Source organism: Pristis pectinata, chromosome 17 (genome assembly GCF_009764475.1).
Source record: "Pristis pectinata isolate sPriPec2 chromosome 17, sPriPec2.1.pri, whole genome shotgun sequence".
In the NCBI taxonomy this organism is placed as follows: domain Eukaryota; kingdom Metazoa; phylum Chordata; class Chondrichthyes; order Rhinopristiformes; family Pristidae; genus Pristis; species Pristis pectinata.
This window is the reverse complement of record NC_067421.1, coordinates 31906090-31924125: the sequence shown is the minus strand read 5'-3', so window position 1 is coordinate 31924125 and position 18036 is coordinate 31906090. Positions and strand designations below refer to the sequence as shown.

The 18036-nt window shown below is 40.4% G+C and overlaps 1 protein-coding gene across 5 annotated transcripts in view; it reads left to right on the top strand.

The window, feature by feature from the left end:
* smtnb (smoothelin b) overlaps positions 1–18036 on the top strand; it is a 223446-nt gene that overhangs the window by 123210 nt on the left and 82200 nt on the right. For 4 of the 5 annotated variants that reach the window (XM_052032118.1, XM_052032117.1, XM_052032115.1 and 1 more), the window contains 3 exons: positions 8813–8906; positions 12010–12548; positions 14667–14730. In XM_052032118.1, coding sequence (XP_051888078.1) covers positions 8813–8906; positions 12010–12548; positions 14667–14730 — 697 coding nt within the window. The remainder of the gene's footprint in view (positions 1–8812; positions 8907–12009; positions 12549–14666; positions 14731–18036) is intronic. The other variant, XM_052032116.1, reaches the window with a different exon arrangement.

Here is an 18036-nt window from a genome sequence, read left to right as displayed (position 1 = left end):
ATGTAGGGTTTAGTTTAAATGGGTGCATGATGGTCGGTGTGGACATGGTGGGCCAAAGGGCCTGTTTCCCAACTATAAGATTCTATGACTCTATGTGTGGACGACCTGGAAAGAAAGTAACGAACTTTGTACAGCACAAAAATGTGGCAGTCTAATTTCTAGGTCTGACATTTGATCCCAAATGAATTTTGGTCTTTACTAGAGCATTTAATTCCACCTCTGTATATTCCTCAACTGTTCCTACAACCTACATCTAAGCCTTTGTTACCTCCAGACTTGACTATTCAAAGAAATTCATGTGTGGTTCTCTCATTCTGCCATTTACAAACTATGTCCTAATAGCTGTTGGCCATCATAAACCAAAGGCTTTGATATGCTCTTTTTTTGGATTTAGTATTGTGATAATCCAGGCACAGAGAACTCTATTCTGGCTAGCTCGGGCAGCATTTGGTATTGGTTTATAATTGTCACTTGTACAGAGAAAAACTTGTCTTGCATGCCGTTCATACAGATTAATTCATTACACACTGCATTGAGGTAGTACAGGGTAAAATACTAACAGGATACAGAATAAAATGTCACAGCTACAGAGGAAGTGCAGTGCAGGTAGACAATAAAGTGCAAGGTCATAACAAGGTAGATTGTGAGGTCAAGAATCCATCTTATCGTATGAGGGAACTGCAGGCATGGTAGTGCAGCGGTTAGCGTAACGCTATTACAGTGCCAGTGATCCGGGTTCAATTCCGGCCGCTGTCTGTAAGGAGTTTGTACGTTCTCCCCGTATCTGCGTGGGTTTCCTCCAGGTGCTCCGGTTTCTTCCCATATTCCAAAGACATATGGGTTAGGAAGTTCTGGGCATGCTATGTTGGCGCCAGAAACGTGGCGATACTTGCAGGCTGCCCCCATTACACTCTACGCAAAAGATGTATTTCACTGTGTGTTTCGATGTACATGTGACTAATAAAGAAATCTTATCTTACCTTATCTTATAACAGCGGGATAGAAGCTGTCCTTGTGTCTGGTGGTATGTGCCATCAGGCTCCTGTATCTTTCTGCCTGATGGGAGAGGGGAGAAGAGAGAATGTCCCGAGTGGGTTGGGTCTTTGATTATGGTGGCTGCTTCACCAAGGCAGCGAGAAGTATGGACAGAGTACATGGAGAGGAGGCTGATTTCCATGATGTACTGGGCTGTATCCACAACTCTCTGCAGTTTCTTGCGGTCCCGGGCAGAGTAGTTGCCATACCAAGCCGTGATGCATCCAGATAGGATGCTTTCTATGGTGCATCAATAAAAGTTGGATAGTGTCAAAGGGGACATGCCAAATTTCTTTCGCCTCCTGAGGAAGTAGAGGCGCTGGTGAGCTTTCTTGGCTGTGGCGTCTACATGGTTCGACCAGGACAGGCTATTGGTGATGTTCACTCCTAGGAACTTGAAGCTGTCAACCCTCTCGACCTCAGCATATGCACTGCCCCCCTTCCTGAAGTCGATGACCAGCTCTTTTGTTTTGCTGACATTGATGGAAAGGTTATTGTCATGACACCATGTCACTAAGCTCTCTATCTCCTTCCTGTACTCCGACCCATTGTTATTTGAGATACAGCCCACTATGGTGGTATCATTTGCAAACTTATAGATGAAGTTAAAGCAGAATCTGGCCACACAGTTAAGAGTGTACAGGGAGTAGAGTCGGGGGCTGAGGACATAGCCTTGTGGGACACCAGTGTTGAGAATAATCGTGGCGGAGATTTTGCTGCCTCTCCTTACTGATTATGGTCTGCTGGTCAGAAAGTCAAGGATGCAGTTACAGAGGGAGGTGTTGAGTCCCAGGTCTCAGAGTTTGGTGATGAGTTTGCTTGGAATTATAGTATTGAAGGCAGACCCGTAGTCAATAAACAATAGTCTAACGTAGGTGTCTTTACTGTCCAGATGCTCCAGAGATGAGTGTATGGCCAGGGAGATGGCATCCACTGTAGACGTGTTTTGGTAGCGGGTGAATTGCAGTGGATCAAGATTTTCTGGGAGGCTGGAGTTAATGTGTGCCATGATCAGCCTCTCAAAGCACTTCATGATGGTGGATGTCAGAGCCACTGGTCGGTAGACATTAAGGCATGTTACCTTGTATTTCTCAGGTACCAGGATGATAGTGGTCTTCTGAAAGCAGGTGGGAACTTCCAGATTGAAGCAGGGAGAGGTTAAAAATGACTGCAGATTCCCCCACTAGTTGATCAGCACAGTATCTGAGGACACGGCCAGGGACGCCATCCGGACCAGATGTTTTCCGCAGGTTCACTCTCCAGAAGACACATCTTGCACCCTCAGTGGTGACTATGGGTTCAGGTGCATTGGAGGCTGTTGGGGTGGGTGGTGATATACCAATCCCCTTCAGTTCAAAATGTGCATAGAATGTGTTAAGTTCATTGGGAAGGGATGCGCTGTCGTTGGCGATGCTGCCTAACTTCACTTTGTGGCCCATTATAACATGTAAGCCCAACATATAATAACTGACGGCTGGTCTGGGACTCAATTTTGGACTTATATTGTCTCTTGGCATCTCTAATAGCTTTACAGAGGTCGTATCTCGGCGACTTGTAAAGGTCGGGGTCACCTGATTTGAATGCTGCAGTCCTCAACTTCAGTGGGAGTGGATCTCCAGGTTCATCCATGGTTTCTGGTTTGGGAACACCTGGATTTCCCCTTTGGTACAAAGTCCTCAACACCCTTGCTGATAAAGTCCGTGATGGTGGTCACATACTCACCCAGGCTGGCAGCTGAGTCTTTGAACATGGACCAGTCCACTGACTCAAAGCAGTCACGTAGAAGCTTATCTATTTCCTCAGACCAGCACTGTACGACTTTCTGAACTGGATCCTGCCGATTCAGCTTCTGTTTGTATGCAGGGAGAGGGAGCACAGCCTGGTGGTCTGATTTACCAAAGTGAGTGCAAGGGGTGGCTCGGTAGGCATCTTTGATGGTTGTATAGCAATAGTCAAGGGTGTTTGGGCCCCTGGTGGGACAGGAGATGTGCTGGTAGTATTTTAGTAACACATGCTTGAGGTTGTCCTTCAATAATGAAGAGGGCCTCAGGGTATCCTGTTTCAAGGCTGTTGACCACAAGGTGTAGTTCACTGAGTGCAGGCTTCGTGTTAGTCTGGGGTGGGATGTAGAATGCCATCAGGATAGCTGAAGTGAACTCCCATGGCAGGTAGTATGGGTGACACTTCACCGTTAGCTATTCCAAGCTGGGTGAGCAGGAACTCGCCAGGACCGTCACGTCCAAGCACCACGAGTTATTGATTAAGAAGCAGACCCCTCCACCTCTAATTTTGCCCGAGGATGCTGTATGGTCCATTCAGTGGATTGAGAAGCCCTCAGGTTGTATGGCACAGTCAGGATGAAGCAGGTGTAAGCCACGTTTTGGTGAGACATAACACACAGCAGTCCCTCAGTTCTCTTTGGTAGGTCAATCTTGCCCTTAGTTCATCAACTTTGTTCTCAATGGCCTGGACGTTAGCTAGTAGTATGCTGGGAAGGTGGTCTTGTACCCATGCTGTTTCAGTCTCCCCTGCAGCCCAGCCCTCTTACCACACTTCTGAGGTAAGTGGCTGCGACTCATCGGTCCTGGAAGTCCTGGAGTGGAGCCACCTGGTAAGTGATTGCTTAATGACAGACCTGGAAGACCTGGAGTGGGTTTACTTGGACTGGAAGGTAAGTGATTTCTTCTGGGCAAACCTTGAAGACCTGGAATGGATTCAGCTGGCCTGTGAGGGAAGTTGTTGTTCCCATGCAGGTCTGAAGGTCCTGAAGAGAAGAGCATCTGTGCATAAGCAAATAGAGTTAACACTTCAGATCCATGACCTTCCATCAGAATGGCTTTCATTGGTACAACTGTGTGTCTTAGTTCTAATGCTATGCATTGAATTGATTAGAGGAGAAGATTTCAACATCAGCTCTAATATATCTGCTTCTAGAATGGTTTTGAATATAATGTACTTTATTAGTTCAGTCAGATTTCCTGAGAAGATAGTCATTTGAACAGTTAATGGTACATGCTAAAGATGAGCACTAAATTGTCAGACCCAAATTTTACCCTATAAAATTTTAACCTGTTTCTTCTTAAGTAATCAGTGCTTGATAGATTTAATAAAACTGGAGATAATAATTTTATTTTTTTAATTTATTTAGTTAGATTTGATCAAACTTCTGATCTATGGTTATCCTTGGGACATAAGACTCTGTTCATATTCACCCGAGTGTGAAATGTCAGTATTCCTGGATAAAATTGTGAACAATTATGTCTTTAATTTTGCTCTGGGTCTGGGAGGGTAGTGCTTGGGATTTTTTATTTTACTTTATAAGTATTTAAGCCAGGCACTCTTATGCAGCATATGATCTGAATCCTTACATCTGGTAAGTTTCTAATAGTAACTATACACTGACCATCTATGTGTACTATGAATAGTATCTAATTAAACTTGCACATTTTGTGTGGGTTTCTTCATGCTAATCTGGAGTACAATATGTTTCCATTGTAATAATGCTGAACTTCTTAAAGAAAAAGTTTCTTTCATTCAGCTATTGTTAATAGGAGTGGGGGATTTGAAGAATGAATACCTGCTGCTTTTCTGAGCATGCATGGTTGCCTTGGGACTTGGTAGATTTTCCCATCTCCTTTCAATCTAATGAGTTGTTGCTCGGCAAGATCAGAGGTCAAAGAGGAGCCCATTTTTAAATCCAAAGAAGCTCTGCGTATTTAGATATCTTTCCTGGCAACAGACTTATGCTGATTATCAGCACAGTGCGTCTTCATACTTTTTTTAAATTACTTTGGAATTTTATTTTATCTCTATCCTTGCAGCTTTTGGCTTCCAGGTTAAAATAAAAATGTTCTATAAAAAAATCAATAAAAGGGCTTGCCTCAAGTTTCATAAAAACAACTGAGAACTGATGATCCTTCCATTGAAGGAAAAACTAAACTTTCTGAGAAAAGTTGTGGTAAGTGTGCATTGTAACCAATTTTTAGAAGGTACCTGCACTGGAAAAAAGGAATTCCTATATTTTTCTTTTTTGCTGCAACTTTTATGTCCTCTTTCCTTCCTTTCATGCTGAGAAACAATTCCATGGAACTAACTACCCTCTGCTTCCTCACTCAAGTTTCCATCATAAATTTGGACAATTGAGTGCCAACACACGATTCAGCCTTGACTGGAGCATTACAGTTAACTCAATCCTGTCCTCGGCTTAGCCCAGTTTATAATTGGGTGGAGTAAAGTTGATTGGCGAGCTTTACACCCATCCAACTTGATCTTCATTCACCGTAGTTTGAGATAAATTGAAGATGAAAACAAACTAAAGACACAGGCACTTTGAAATTAGATTTTTCCCATACTTGATGCACTGAACAGTTGCCAAATTGGAAGTCACCAAAAGCTTGTAAAATTGGGATATTCTTGCTTTAAGATATGTTATTTCCTTTAAGAAGTTGTAAAATTCAACCTGCATTGCTGCTTGTTGTGCAGGCAGCAGCAAGGCAATGGTATGCTAAGCCATAGGGACAGGTCATGAAAACAGGTGGTTGCGTATAATATTGTGGGGAGAGCAAGGTTAACAGATCACGAACTTCCCAATGAAGAACACCACCCCCCCCCCCCCCCCCCCCCCCCAGCCAGCAACTACCATCCTGAGCATGGAGTGAGCCGCACTTCACTGTCATAAGTGGGCTTGAGTACCCATAATCAGTGATAATCATCAGATCTCAAAGTGAGGGATATGCGAATGGCATTATCCACTCACAGTAAGCCTTAATCTGTACCAAAGTATAGCAGCATTAGTCTTATATTGTGATCTTTTAATATACAAGGATGATATCTCTCAGAGGTACTTTAAAATCCTACAGTTTCACTACTTATGGTATAGACTTATTGTTGAAATGTGTATAAATAACAAAGGTAATTAGTCCCTGCCTTTTGATCCAATTTCTAATGTTAAGTCATTAATGTGTCATCATGTTTGGGGAATATGTTGAGGAAATTATGTCAGAGTTTGGGTGAATCACAACAGGATATGCTCAGTTCATTTTCCCATTCCATCATGGTCACATCTAATGTGCTACTGATTTTTTTTTATATCTAAAACAATAGAATTGCTACCTATGGTAGCATTCTGAAGAATGAAAGCAAAAAAAAATTAGAGATATTTCAAACATAAATATAAACAGAACAGGGCTTTTCAATGTCGAATAAAATGAAGATTTACCAGAATGTTGCCAAAAATAAGTGGCAATGGTTATAAAGAAACATTTCTATATAAAAAAGAAGTGATTTTATTTTATTTTTCATGGGATATGGAGTCATTGGCAAAGCCAGTGTTATTTCTCTATCTCTCAGTGCCCTTCCTTGAGAACTGCTGCTGTTGATGTGGTGAATATACTTCCTCAGTGCTACTGGGTAGGGAATTCCAGAAAATGAATCCATTGTTGATGATGATAGAACTGTGATGCATAAACATAAAATGCTGGAAACTTGCAGTGGGTCAGGCAGAACCTGTGATTAGAAACATTTTAGGTCAAAGGCCCTTTGTCAGAACACTGGATCTTTTATCACTGGAACAAAGGGTTAAGGAGGACCTAGTAGAAGTTGTCATGCATATGAAGGACTTTCTCCTATATTTCGCATATTTCCTTATGGCACAGAAGGAGGCCATTTGGCCCATCAAATGTCTTCCAGCAATCGGAGCAATCCCATCTGTCCCATTCCCCCACTTATTTCCTTGTAACCTTTTCTCTCTCGTGCCCATTAACACCTCCCTGAATCTCCTACCACCCACCTACACTAGGGACAATTTAGAGAAGTTAATTAACTTAACAACCAGCATGTCTTTAGGAAATGGTGGAGATGATCTGTAGCTGTGGTTCACAGCCTTTTATGCCTTGGCGATTCAAGTGCTTGTCTAGATTCTATTTAAATGCTGTGAGAGTATCTGCCTCCACCACTCCCTTAGACAGTGCATTCCAGATTTCATCATCCTCTTGGTGAAAAAAATTCTTCCTCAGATCCCCTCTATCCCTTACCCTAAACCTATGCCCTGCAGTATTAGACCCTTCTGCTCTGGGGATATTTCCCACTGTCTGCACTCATTATTTTAAATACCTCTACCAGATCCTTCCCCCTCACCAAATCTCCTTCACTCCAGGGAAAACTAACCCCACCTAACCAATCTCTCCTCATAACCAGGCAACGTCCTGGTGAATCTCCTCTGCATCCACTCCAAAGTGTGGCAGCCAGAAACCACACAGTACTCCAGCTGTGGTTTAAGCAATATTTTATAAAGGTATACCCTAACTTCCCTGCTCTTACATTCTTTGCCTTGGCTAAAGAAGGCAAGCATCCTGTATGCCACCTTTACCATTGTATCTACCAGTGCTGCCACCTTCAGGGATCCTTGGACATATACACCAAAGTCCCTCTGTTCATCAATACTCTTCACTATTCCTTGTGTATGTCCTACTCTTATTTGTTTTCCTAAAATATATTACTTTGGATTTATCAGGATTAAATTCCATCTGCTATTGCCTTGCCCATCTTACCAACTGACCAGTGCCATCCTGTAGCCTAAGGTTGTTCTCATCTTCAACAATACTACGAATTTTCCTGTTTTCTGTGACCTTGCTAATCCTACTCTGAAATTCATATCCAAATTGTTAATGTATTTCTATAACAACAGAAAGGGTCTTGAGATATAACACTTGTTACAGGTTCCTAAAAGCAACCTTCTACCTTCACCCTTCTGCCTCCAATTATTAAGCGAATTTTGTATCTAATTTGCCTTGGATCCCATGTGCCCTAACTTTTTTGGACCATTTTCTGATGTGCGTCTGTCAAAAGCCTCAATGAAGTCTGTGTAAACTAGTTCAATTGCACTGCCCTCATCAAAACATTTTGCTACTTTCAATCAAATTGGTCAGATAGGATCTCCCCTCTAACAAAGCCATGCTGACTAACTTTAATTATTTCTGTCCCTCAGGATTTTGTTCAATAACTTCCCTACTTCTGATGTTGTTAGGATATGTAAAAATATGAAAGGATATGAAAAATGGTTATAAAAATGGGTTAAGTGTTAATATCGCCAGTTAAAGGGCCAGCAATAGTGCAGGTCTTTTGGACAAATGACCAACTGTTGTGCTGTTTTCCTGACTCAGGCCATTTATGTTACCTTGACTTTTTGCGATTGGTGAGCAGGGACTTTACTGACCTTAAACTACGTGGTTCAGCTGTTCAGTAACTTAATTAGCTAAAGATAAGAGGTAGCTAGAAGAAATGCATGTGTTTCTAAGTACATGCTTTATGTATAATTTTATCTGTAATTAGTAGTTCTAAGTTGATAATTTGCCATCATTCCTAAAAGGTTAATTAGATATTTAATGAATGTTTTTATAGCAGTAGAATCTTTGTTTTTGATTACTATAGTCACTACTTGCCTTAGGATGGTGCTACCTGCCTTCTGTAAACGAGCGGTTTGAGAGTACTAAAAGCTGTTTTTATTATGTCATCATATGAGTTTCCAGGAGACGAGTGCTCCTGAACCACATCCCAAGCCCAGTTTTTTATAGCTCTACAATCCTGTCTTCTGGTGAAAAAAAGGAGCTGATTTAAAATGAATAATGTAAGGTGAAATTGATGTACATTTGATTTTGAATTCATGTCATTAAAATGTAAAATATTTTGTATTGAAAGTTTCATAATGAGGCTGACTTTATATTTTCATATCTCTTTTCATATGGTAAAGTACTAACCAATGAAAGTCTGTTGCCTTTAGGTAGCGGAGACTGAGGACCTCGAGCCTAGACCAAAGATCCGAGCACAAATCCAAGAACTTCAGAACCAGAAGAATAGTCAAAGTGAGCTTGATGGTACATATTGTGTTTGCTTTGTTTCCTTTCTTTTGAGGATAAGAAACAATTTTGAGAGGACTGTATAGCTGAAAAGCAATTAGTTGTAATGTAGTTTGGAATAATTCCTGTCTAGTATTTTATTAAAAGCAGCCATGGCCTTCATAGTATGCACTTTATACTTGGCTCAAGCAATGCCAAAAAGCAAGAAGTAGTTAAAACTTATATTGTAAGCTGAACAATCAAGTAAAAAGGCCCATTGTTGGGAACGTGCATATGCAAAAACTGAAAGTTGTTTTAGTGAGCCTTGCCTTTATTAATTTCCTGCTGTCTGATAAATCTGGTTTGTTTCTAATCAAGCGAAATCTTTTCTTTAAATGGCTGCACTATATCTTTTGTGTTGCATGTATTGTGTGATCTTCAATCTTTTTATTTCCTGGTTTAATTAATTACAGCTCTGCATACATTTCAGTTTTATTGACTAAGCTATTTGCAGCTTGTTTATTTGTTGGGAGCTCTAGCTTATCCATTGTCTTCATGTGGTTTATTCCAAATATGTGGAAGGCCCTTGGGGCAATAAACTTTGTCCTAATTAGAAATGAATGTCCAGATTACAAATGGAGTCCAAATTGTAGTCCTGTGTCACACTTGATCAGGCTATTCAAAAACAACATCACCTTGAATTTATAGTACCAACATATAAAAAGAAACAAGGTGCACCACAGGAGTGAACTTGCAGAAGGAAATTGGTATTGAGCCATTAGGCCAGGTGACTGATGTCTTGGTTGTATGCATGGGTATTAAGGAGTGTCTAAAAGAAAGCGAGAGTTGAAGAGGGTAGGGAAGGAATTCTAGAGGTAAATAAAATTAAATGACCCTTCAGAGAATTGGTTGATCGGTTAGTGGAGGAGCAGATATCCTCTCATTCTGGGAAGGACAACTTGTACCACTCACATAGCATCAACGCCTTACTTGTGAAGTTTACTACTTCAATCACTTTTCAGGAAAGCAAATGATAGACAATCTATGAAGGATTTGAAACCATATTCATACATTCTTCTGAAGGTGTTAGAAATAATGGAGCCCAGGATCTTAATGACACCAATTTGAGCTTTGATCAGAACAGATGAAATATTCTGCTGATATATTCCATGGGCCATGGCAATCTGCCCAACAGCCTTGACTGTACTTTCCCCTATGCCTCTCTTCTTGCTCATGTCCTTTCATATTGTGCGCAAAGCCCTCTAAATTTTTATCCAATTTCTATAGTGGCTTGAGGAAAAGAGCTCATAGAATGCATTTTGGACAGTTCCTTCAACAATGTGTTGTAGAACTAGTTAGTATGGGATCTTGATCGGTGGGCCTGTGAAGTTTAATTCGGATAAATGCAAAGTGTTGCATTTTGTTAAGGCAAACCAGGGCAGGAGTTGCACTGGAAATGGTAGGGCCCTTGTAGAACAGAGAGACCTAGGAGTGCAGGTACATAGTTCCTTGAAATTGGCGACACAGGTAGACAGGGTGGTGAAGAAGGCATTTGGTATGCTTGCCTTCATCGGTCAGAATATTGAGTACAGGAGTTGCGATGTCATGTTACAGTTGTACAAGATGTTGGTGAGGCCACAATTTGAGTACTGTGTACACTTCTGGTCACCCAGCTATAGAAAGGATGTCATTAAACTGGAGAGAGTACAAAAAAGATTTACAAGGATGTTACTGGGACTGGTAGGCTTGGGTTGTAAGGAGAGGCTGGAAAGGCTAGGACTTTTTTCCCTGGAGCATAGGAGGCTGAGAGGTGACCTTTAGAGAGGTTTATAAAATCATGAGGGGCATAGATAAGGTGAATAGCCAAGATCTTTTCTCCAGGGTAGTGGAGTCGAACACTAGAGGACTTAAGTTCAAAGTGGAAGGCGAAAGATTTAAAAGGGACCTGAGGGGTAATTTTTTCACACAGTGGGTTTTAAGTATATGGAACGAGCTGCCAGGGGAAGTGGTAGAGGTGGATACAGTTATGACATTTAAAAGGCATTTGGACAGTTATATGGATAGGAAAGATTTAGAGGGATATGGGCCAAACGCAGGGAAATGGAACTAGCTCAGTTAGGAAACTTGGTCGGCATTGACAAATCGGGCTGAAGGGCTGGTTTCTGTACTGAATAGCTCTACAACACTGTGACTCTATGGTCTTCATTCTGGTGGCCCATGATTTCCTGCACTCTCTCCTGACATCTGAGCTGCTGACCGGAGTGAACCTCCCACTATTCTGCTACTTCTGCTACTGCTTCTTTTTGTTGGTTGCGACTTTGTGTGTGTGTGTGTGTGTGTGTGTGTGTGTGTGTGTGTGTGTGTGTGTGTGTGTGTGTATGTGTGTGAAAGAGAGAGAGAGAAAGGTAGAGAGAGAGAGAGAAGAATGTTATTGTATTGTGTTGTCTATGTATGATGTGCCTACCATGGCTGAACAGCTGGAAGTGTGTTTAAGATGTGATGTACAGTATGTATAAAACTACTGGATTAGTGGTATTTGTGTGAGTCCAGTAGTGCAGTTGTTGATGCAAAATATGTGGTTTTGCTTCCACAGACTTAGTAACATTTATTTTGTCACTGGGACTAGGTCCTCAGAGGCATTAGTGCACATTAATCTGTTTTGCTACCTTTGCAGCACCAGGATAAATATTGAGAGTGACATTCAAATCTTTTAACTAGCTGTGTGCATGGAAGTCACACACTAACAATGCAAGAACAAATTGATGGGGGCCCTCCATGCAGCAATGAATTTTGAGGCTGGTGTTTCTTCTATCAAAGGGAAATTTAATGTATATTTTTTTTCTTTTCAGCCTACTGTTCTTACAATAAGCAGGCCTGCTTTGAGCTGTATTTTGTTTGGTCTTTAGTCAGTGGGATTTGTAGGCTGTTGTACTGGTTTCTTTCCTGTGAAATAGGACAAAACATAATACATATTCAAAGCATTTCCTGAAGCACTGTGGTTGCATTGTTGATTCAGGCTTCTAGGTCATATGATCTTGTAGAACATGATAGCAATGGAACTTGCATTATATTTATCTGCACATTGTAATAAATGCATACTGAATTTTTCTTTAAAACATATTGTTTTTCTTCTGAACTACAGAAATGGCCTCTGGTATGGTTGTTGTCCTCGATCCACTGAAAAATATTGATGATAGTTCAATGAAGTCTCTTCAATCATCTCGACAGACAGCAGAATCCTCTGGTTTGGATCCTTGTACCTGTATCACTGATTCTGATTGGGGCTCGGAGAGTGGCAAGGATTCCAGTAGAGGACTAACAGCTGAAAATCCTGGAAGCACATCTGAAACCCACTGGACAATTAAAACACAACATAATGAAGTGCTACAGAAAATGTCTGAGAGCTCTCCAAGCATCATGGAAGAAGATGATGATGCAAAGAAAACAAATACTGCTCTTAGACAAAATAGTTGCCCCTCTCTTAATAACAATAGGAACACCTTCGCACCAAAGATAGAGACGACTGTTCTCCAGGCAGAGATAAGTTCTCAGAATGGGATGTTGACATTCGTCCAGGAAAGGCTGAATTCTGACATAAGTGACAATATCCCTTCAATAACTACAAGAAGAGCCAGTGATAAGGAACAGGGGGAGACTTGCTTCACAGAACTTGATAAAATGGTGAGATTTCCAGGATAAGCTGCACTATGGAAGTCACTTTTTTAATAATAAGAAATTAAACTTTGGGGGGAAAAAATCAAAATAGTAATATTTCACATTTCCTTACGGCATAGATGGAAATATGTGGAAATTAGTGGGGGAATAGGATTGCCCCGTGAGGCAGCATCAAGTCTATGTTGCCTCACAGAGCAATCCTATTCCCCCACTAATTTTCCCTGTACCCTATTCTGTCCACATTATCATCCACTCTGAACCCTTTCCCCTCTCTGTCACCCCTCGCCCAGCCAGAATTTACCACCCACCTATGTTAGGGACAGTGAGGCAGCTGAGGTAGTCTCCATGCTACTCTGCACCACATAGGTCAGACCTGTAGGTGGCAAAGATTCAGTGGTTTACAAAGAAGAGATAAGGATAGCATTGAAAGATATTGTACATAAACTAATATACAATAGATGATAACATTTAATTCGAGGTTCTTTTAGGTATAGTGTTGTAAAGCATCTTGAAGATCAAAATAATTGTCTGTGTTAAATAATTGTCACAGATATTATCTGTGAACCAATTCCCTGATGTTCATTCAGAAAAATTCTGAAAAAATGTGCAGTTGAGACACACAGATCAAAAGAGTTTCTAGTATACTCTCATCAGCTGATGTTATGATAGGAAAACTACATGTAGCTGTATTCCAGCTGCTCCTGATTACTCCTGGAAAGTATGCATGTGTGGCATGAGTCAAGATCAAGCTTGTCTGGTTGCAATTAGGAAAACTAATTGGATCTTGAAAGTATAGCTGGAGGGATACAGCACAGATCTCGAGAGATGATGGTGTGTCTGTATTGTGTAATGGTAGGGCAATACCTGGAGCATGTTATACAGTGTTGGTTTTTATAGGATAACAAGATATCCAGGAAGTGTCACTGGCCAGCGACCCGGGTTCAATTCCGGCCACTGTCTGTAAGGAGTTTATACGTTCTCCCTGTGACTGTGTGGGTTTCCTCTGGGTGCTCCGATTTCCTCCCACATTGCAAAGACGTACAAGTTTAGGAGCTGTGGGCATGCTAGGTTGGCGCCAGAAGCATGGCGACACTTGCAGTCTGCCCCCAGAACATTCTACACAAAGGTGCATTTCACTGTGTGTTTCGATGTACATGTGACTAATAAAGAAATCTCATCATTGTTCAGCGGAGTAAGTCAATCCCTGAAGTGAAAATCAAAAAAATTTGCAGAGACTGGAAGTCTGAAAAAAATATTTGAAACACTCAGCAGGCCAGGCAGCATCTATGAAAGATAAACAAAGTTACTGTTTCAGGTCAAAGGCCCTTCATCAGGACTTAAATCCCTTGTGTGTTCTGTTTGCCTATGTTTTTAAAAGTTAGTTCAAATTGTCCTGTATTTGCTGGAGTAAGAGCATGACCCAGGAGGGTAGGCATGAAACTTCCTTCTATATTGTCTTGATTTTTGTCCCCCAGACACATGCCCTCCTTTCATCTATCTGAACCCAGACTGAGTTAATCCGGGGAACAGTTTTGTTTGATTTGCTTCAGATGCTGCTTTATTCCAGAGAACAGTGTGATGAAAGTCACTTGTCACAATCAGTTCCACTTCCACTTACATGCCTTCACAAAAGTAAAGAATAACCATACACTCATTCATTTTGCTGGGCTTCGTATTAGTGCAAAAACACAAGTTTCCATTGAAAAGTACAGAGGTTCCACATTTGCAGCCTGCTGCTGCCTGATTACTTTTGCACAGCTTTTCTGCTGCTTTGGTCATTTCTGATAGTTTTATTGATGCTTAGAGGCCTCCCTTAAAAGATTTACTTACAAAGATCAAAGATTATTGACACCATCAAGGTGCCAAATGTCTCTTTGAATGACCAAACAAGGCTGAAGAATTGGCTCTGGTTTGGCTTCTGTTTTAAAAAAAATCAGCTGCCAATCCACAATTGCATGTAGGTGGCCAAATGAAAGCATTTGTTTTTTTGGAATAACAGATCCTTTCAGCCTGGCACGTTCCCAAAGAATACAAAAATCTCTAACGTTAAAGTCTTTTTGATGGAAAATTGGCTGGAGAATTTTGAACCATGATAATAATGCATTTTATTTTCTTTTGTATCAGATCACATACAAAGCTCAAATGCCGAGGAACACAGCAACTCAGTCCAAGCAGAAAGAGTTAACAGGTAAGAAAGAGTTGTTTAATTGTTATTTAAGTAGATTTGTCAGTCTCAGAATAGTTATATATGTCCACAGATTACAAATGCTAATTTTGGATTTATTTTTGTATATTCACAAAATGTGGTATCACTGGCAAAGCCACCATTTTATTGTCTATTGCTATTCCCTTTGAAAAGGTTATAGTGTATTATCTTCTTGAAATCTAGTTAAAGGGTTTCCTAGAGTGCTTTTAGATAGGGATTTTAAAATTTTGATTCATCGACAGTGCAGGAAATATTTCCAAGTATGAATGGTGAATAACTTGGATGGATGTTGGTGTTCTCATGTTCCTCCTGCCCCTGCACGAGAAGTGGAGATTGTGGATGTGAGAGGTGCTACTCAGAAAGCTTGGGCGAGTTCCTGTGCTACAATGTACAGATGGTACATACTGCATGCATGGTAAGCTTAAATGAATATTTAGAGAAGGAGAAGGTGAAAGCAAATGGATGATGCTCAGATTCCCGAGAATTGTTTGTGCTGAATTTGTCTAGATAAATGGAGAGGATACCATCCCATTCTTGACTAATGCCTTTGGAGGTTTTGGAGAATCAGGTGGTTGGTCACTCATGGATTACCTAGTGAGTTTCTGGCTTGCTTTTGCAGTTATGCTTTTTATGCAGTTAAGTTTCTGGTCAGTGGTGACTCCAGTATATTGATGATGATGGAATCAATAGTTTTAGTCCCATATATTGTCTGGTGGACATGGCTAGACTTTTCTTATGGAGGTAGTCATTGCTTAGCACTCCTGTGGCATGAATGCTGCCCACCATTTAACAATCCAAGCCAGAAAGTTATCCAAGACTTTGTACTTATAGGGATGTTTGTTTCATTACCTGAAGCACAATGGCAGTAGAATATACATTTTGACTTCCAATTTGAATTATCTATTGGCAACAGAAGTAAAAGAGTTCAAAATAAACTTGACTGAGTAATTATGAGGTTCCTTTAATGCATTGTTTTGCAGCGTTCATAAGTCAGCCTCATTTGTGGCACCTCTACATGAGGTAGTGTTTAGCAGTTAGATCATGCACTGAATTTTTGCAAGCTTAGGATTATAGCAATATGGAATAAAGTAAAACTACTTGGACCATCATTCTGTTAGGGCACAAAACAGTTTTTTTTAAATTAACGATCTTCACAGAATAGGATGGTTTGTGATGTAAAATGTACGTTCCAGCAGTGTAGTGATCACTGCCCAATCATTTAACACATTTAAGTTGCCTGTGTGGGTGCCGATCAAAGCACAACCCTTGGTGACATAATATGCTGCAAAGCTTCTGAAGACATTTGGTTTGTGTTGTGATATAGTCCTTTCAGCAACATTCCCCCTTTGCTGTCTATGTGCATTGGTATTCTTAATGTGTCTAGACTATGACTGCAAACAAGCTGTTCAGTCATACAGCCTAATCAATGTTGATCACAGTTTCTGCTGATATAACTACTGGATATCCATGCAATGCTAATAACACATGAATTTCCTCTCCATGATTATGGTCTGCTTTTACCAATTATAGCACTCTTGCTTCTACCCTGGCAAGATCTGTAAATTCAGCACAGGCTCTAGATTAAAGTCAAATTTGAATCCAGTATCACAATAGCTATTCATTTTCACAGCAAAGCACTGGGAAAGCCATTTTAGTGCTGGTTCTTCTAGATTTTCTCAGTGACAATAGACAATATACTTGAGGAAAATGTATTCACTATCAATCATCTTGCTAATATGACAAAAGGAATCTTCAGTTTTGAATGATCATGATAATGAGGAAAACATTTTCCTCTGTTGCCTAGCAGTTTCCTATTATGAACTTGTAATGTTTCCATTTATGGGGTGTTTTCATTCATTCAGTGAAGTTTTCTTTTCCAGTTTTGAGTGAGGTGGAACTCTCTTGTCAGATAAACTTTATAAACATCTAACCAGTCCTTTTTAGTGTTTTGGAAAGTCTAGCCTCATATATGCTTTCCCACAGAGCAAAAGAAAGTACATAGCAAAAAAAGGAAATGTGTGCCTATGGCATTACTGTAATCATATGAAAGCCATGGTACTAACTTACATATTTTATCCCAATAAGGAGAGAATTCTTCCACCAGTTTTATTCCATGCAAGACACAATGCAACGCACTATAATCTTTCAGTACTGAAAAATTTTCTTCTTAACCGTTACTCATTCAGAGCTTTCAAAAAAATCTGCATATTACTTTGGGCATATTCTTTAGGTACCAATGTATTTAGGTGAGCAGATTAAACATGTACAACTGAAGTGAGTTAATTAATTTATTTTTTTTCTCTTACTGTCCTGTCTTAAAAGCCACATGCTGAAATACAATTCCTTTCATACTTGATCCCTCTCTTTCTGTGACCCCCAGATGGTGAGTGTTGGCAGGGTACTCTACCGTGCAGGAGTCTATAGACAAGCCTGATTCCATTGTTGATGTTTCTTTTTTAAAAATGCAAATTCTGGGAATCTGAAATGAAAGCAGTCAGCATGTCAGGCAGTCCAGTTCTGATGAAGGGACTTTGACCTGAGACATTAACTTTGTTTCTCTTTCCACAGATGCTGCTTGACCTACTGAGCATTTCCAGTATTTTCTGATCATATTGCCATATGTGTTTTGCACAATTATTTCCAATACATTGCCTGCCTGCCCTCTTAGCTGAATATGCCATATGGCAGTGATCTCATAAAGAAAGAATTATATACTTCCTTATTCATTTTGCTTTTGAGTTGGTATCTGGATTGTGTTTTTTCTCTCTTGTGATTACCATGGGTTTCTTCTTCAGATGACCCCTTTCTGTAAGAGATCCTAACCTGCATTTAGATGATGTAGTAATGGAACTCTAAGCAAATACTTCCATCCTTTGTCAGTTTCTCTAATGAGTATCATAATTCAGTGAGTGCCAAACTTTGCTATTTAATTTGAGTTACAGTAGGGTTCTACTATTGGTCTCAATTTCCTGAGGAACTTAAGCAGGTATTAAAGTTTCACCCATCATTCAGTAGAACCTCAAAATCAGTAGTGCAAATGTGTTCACTGGATAAGAACAAAGTCTGTTTCAATTCTGATGCTCAGCATGGAATGGAACTGTTAACAAAATATTAATCAAAGTTTAAGTTGACATTTTAGACAGCATCTTGCCTTAGTTCTGTCTCTGACTTAAAAGTTCAGTTTGTGCAAGTAAAGTGAGATGGTTGTTTAAAAAAGGATAGCCTCTGTCTTTTTCTCCACCAGCAAGCACCTCCTTTTCACCTTTCACCCTTGTGTCCAATAGCTGA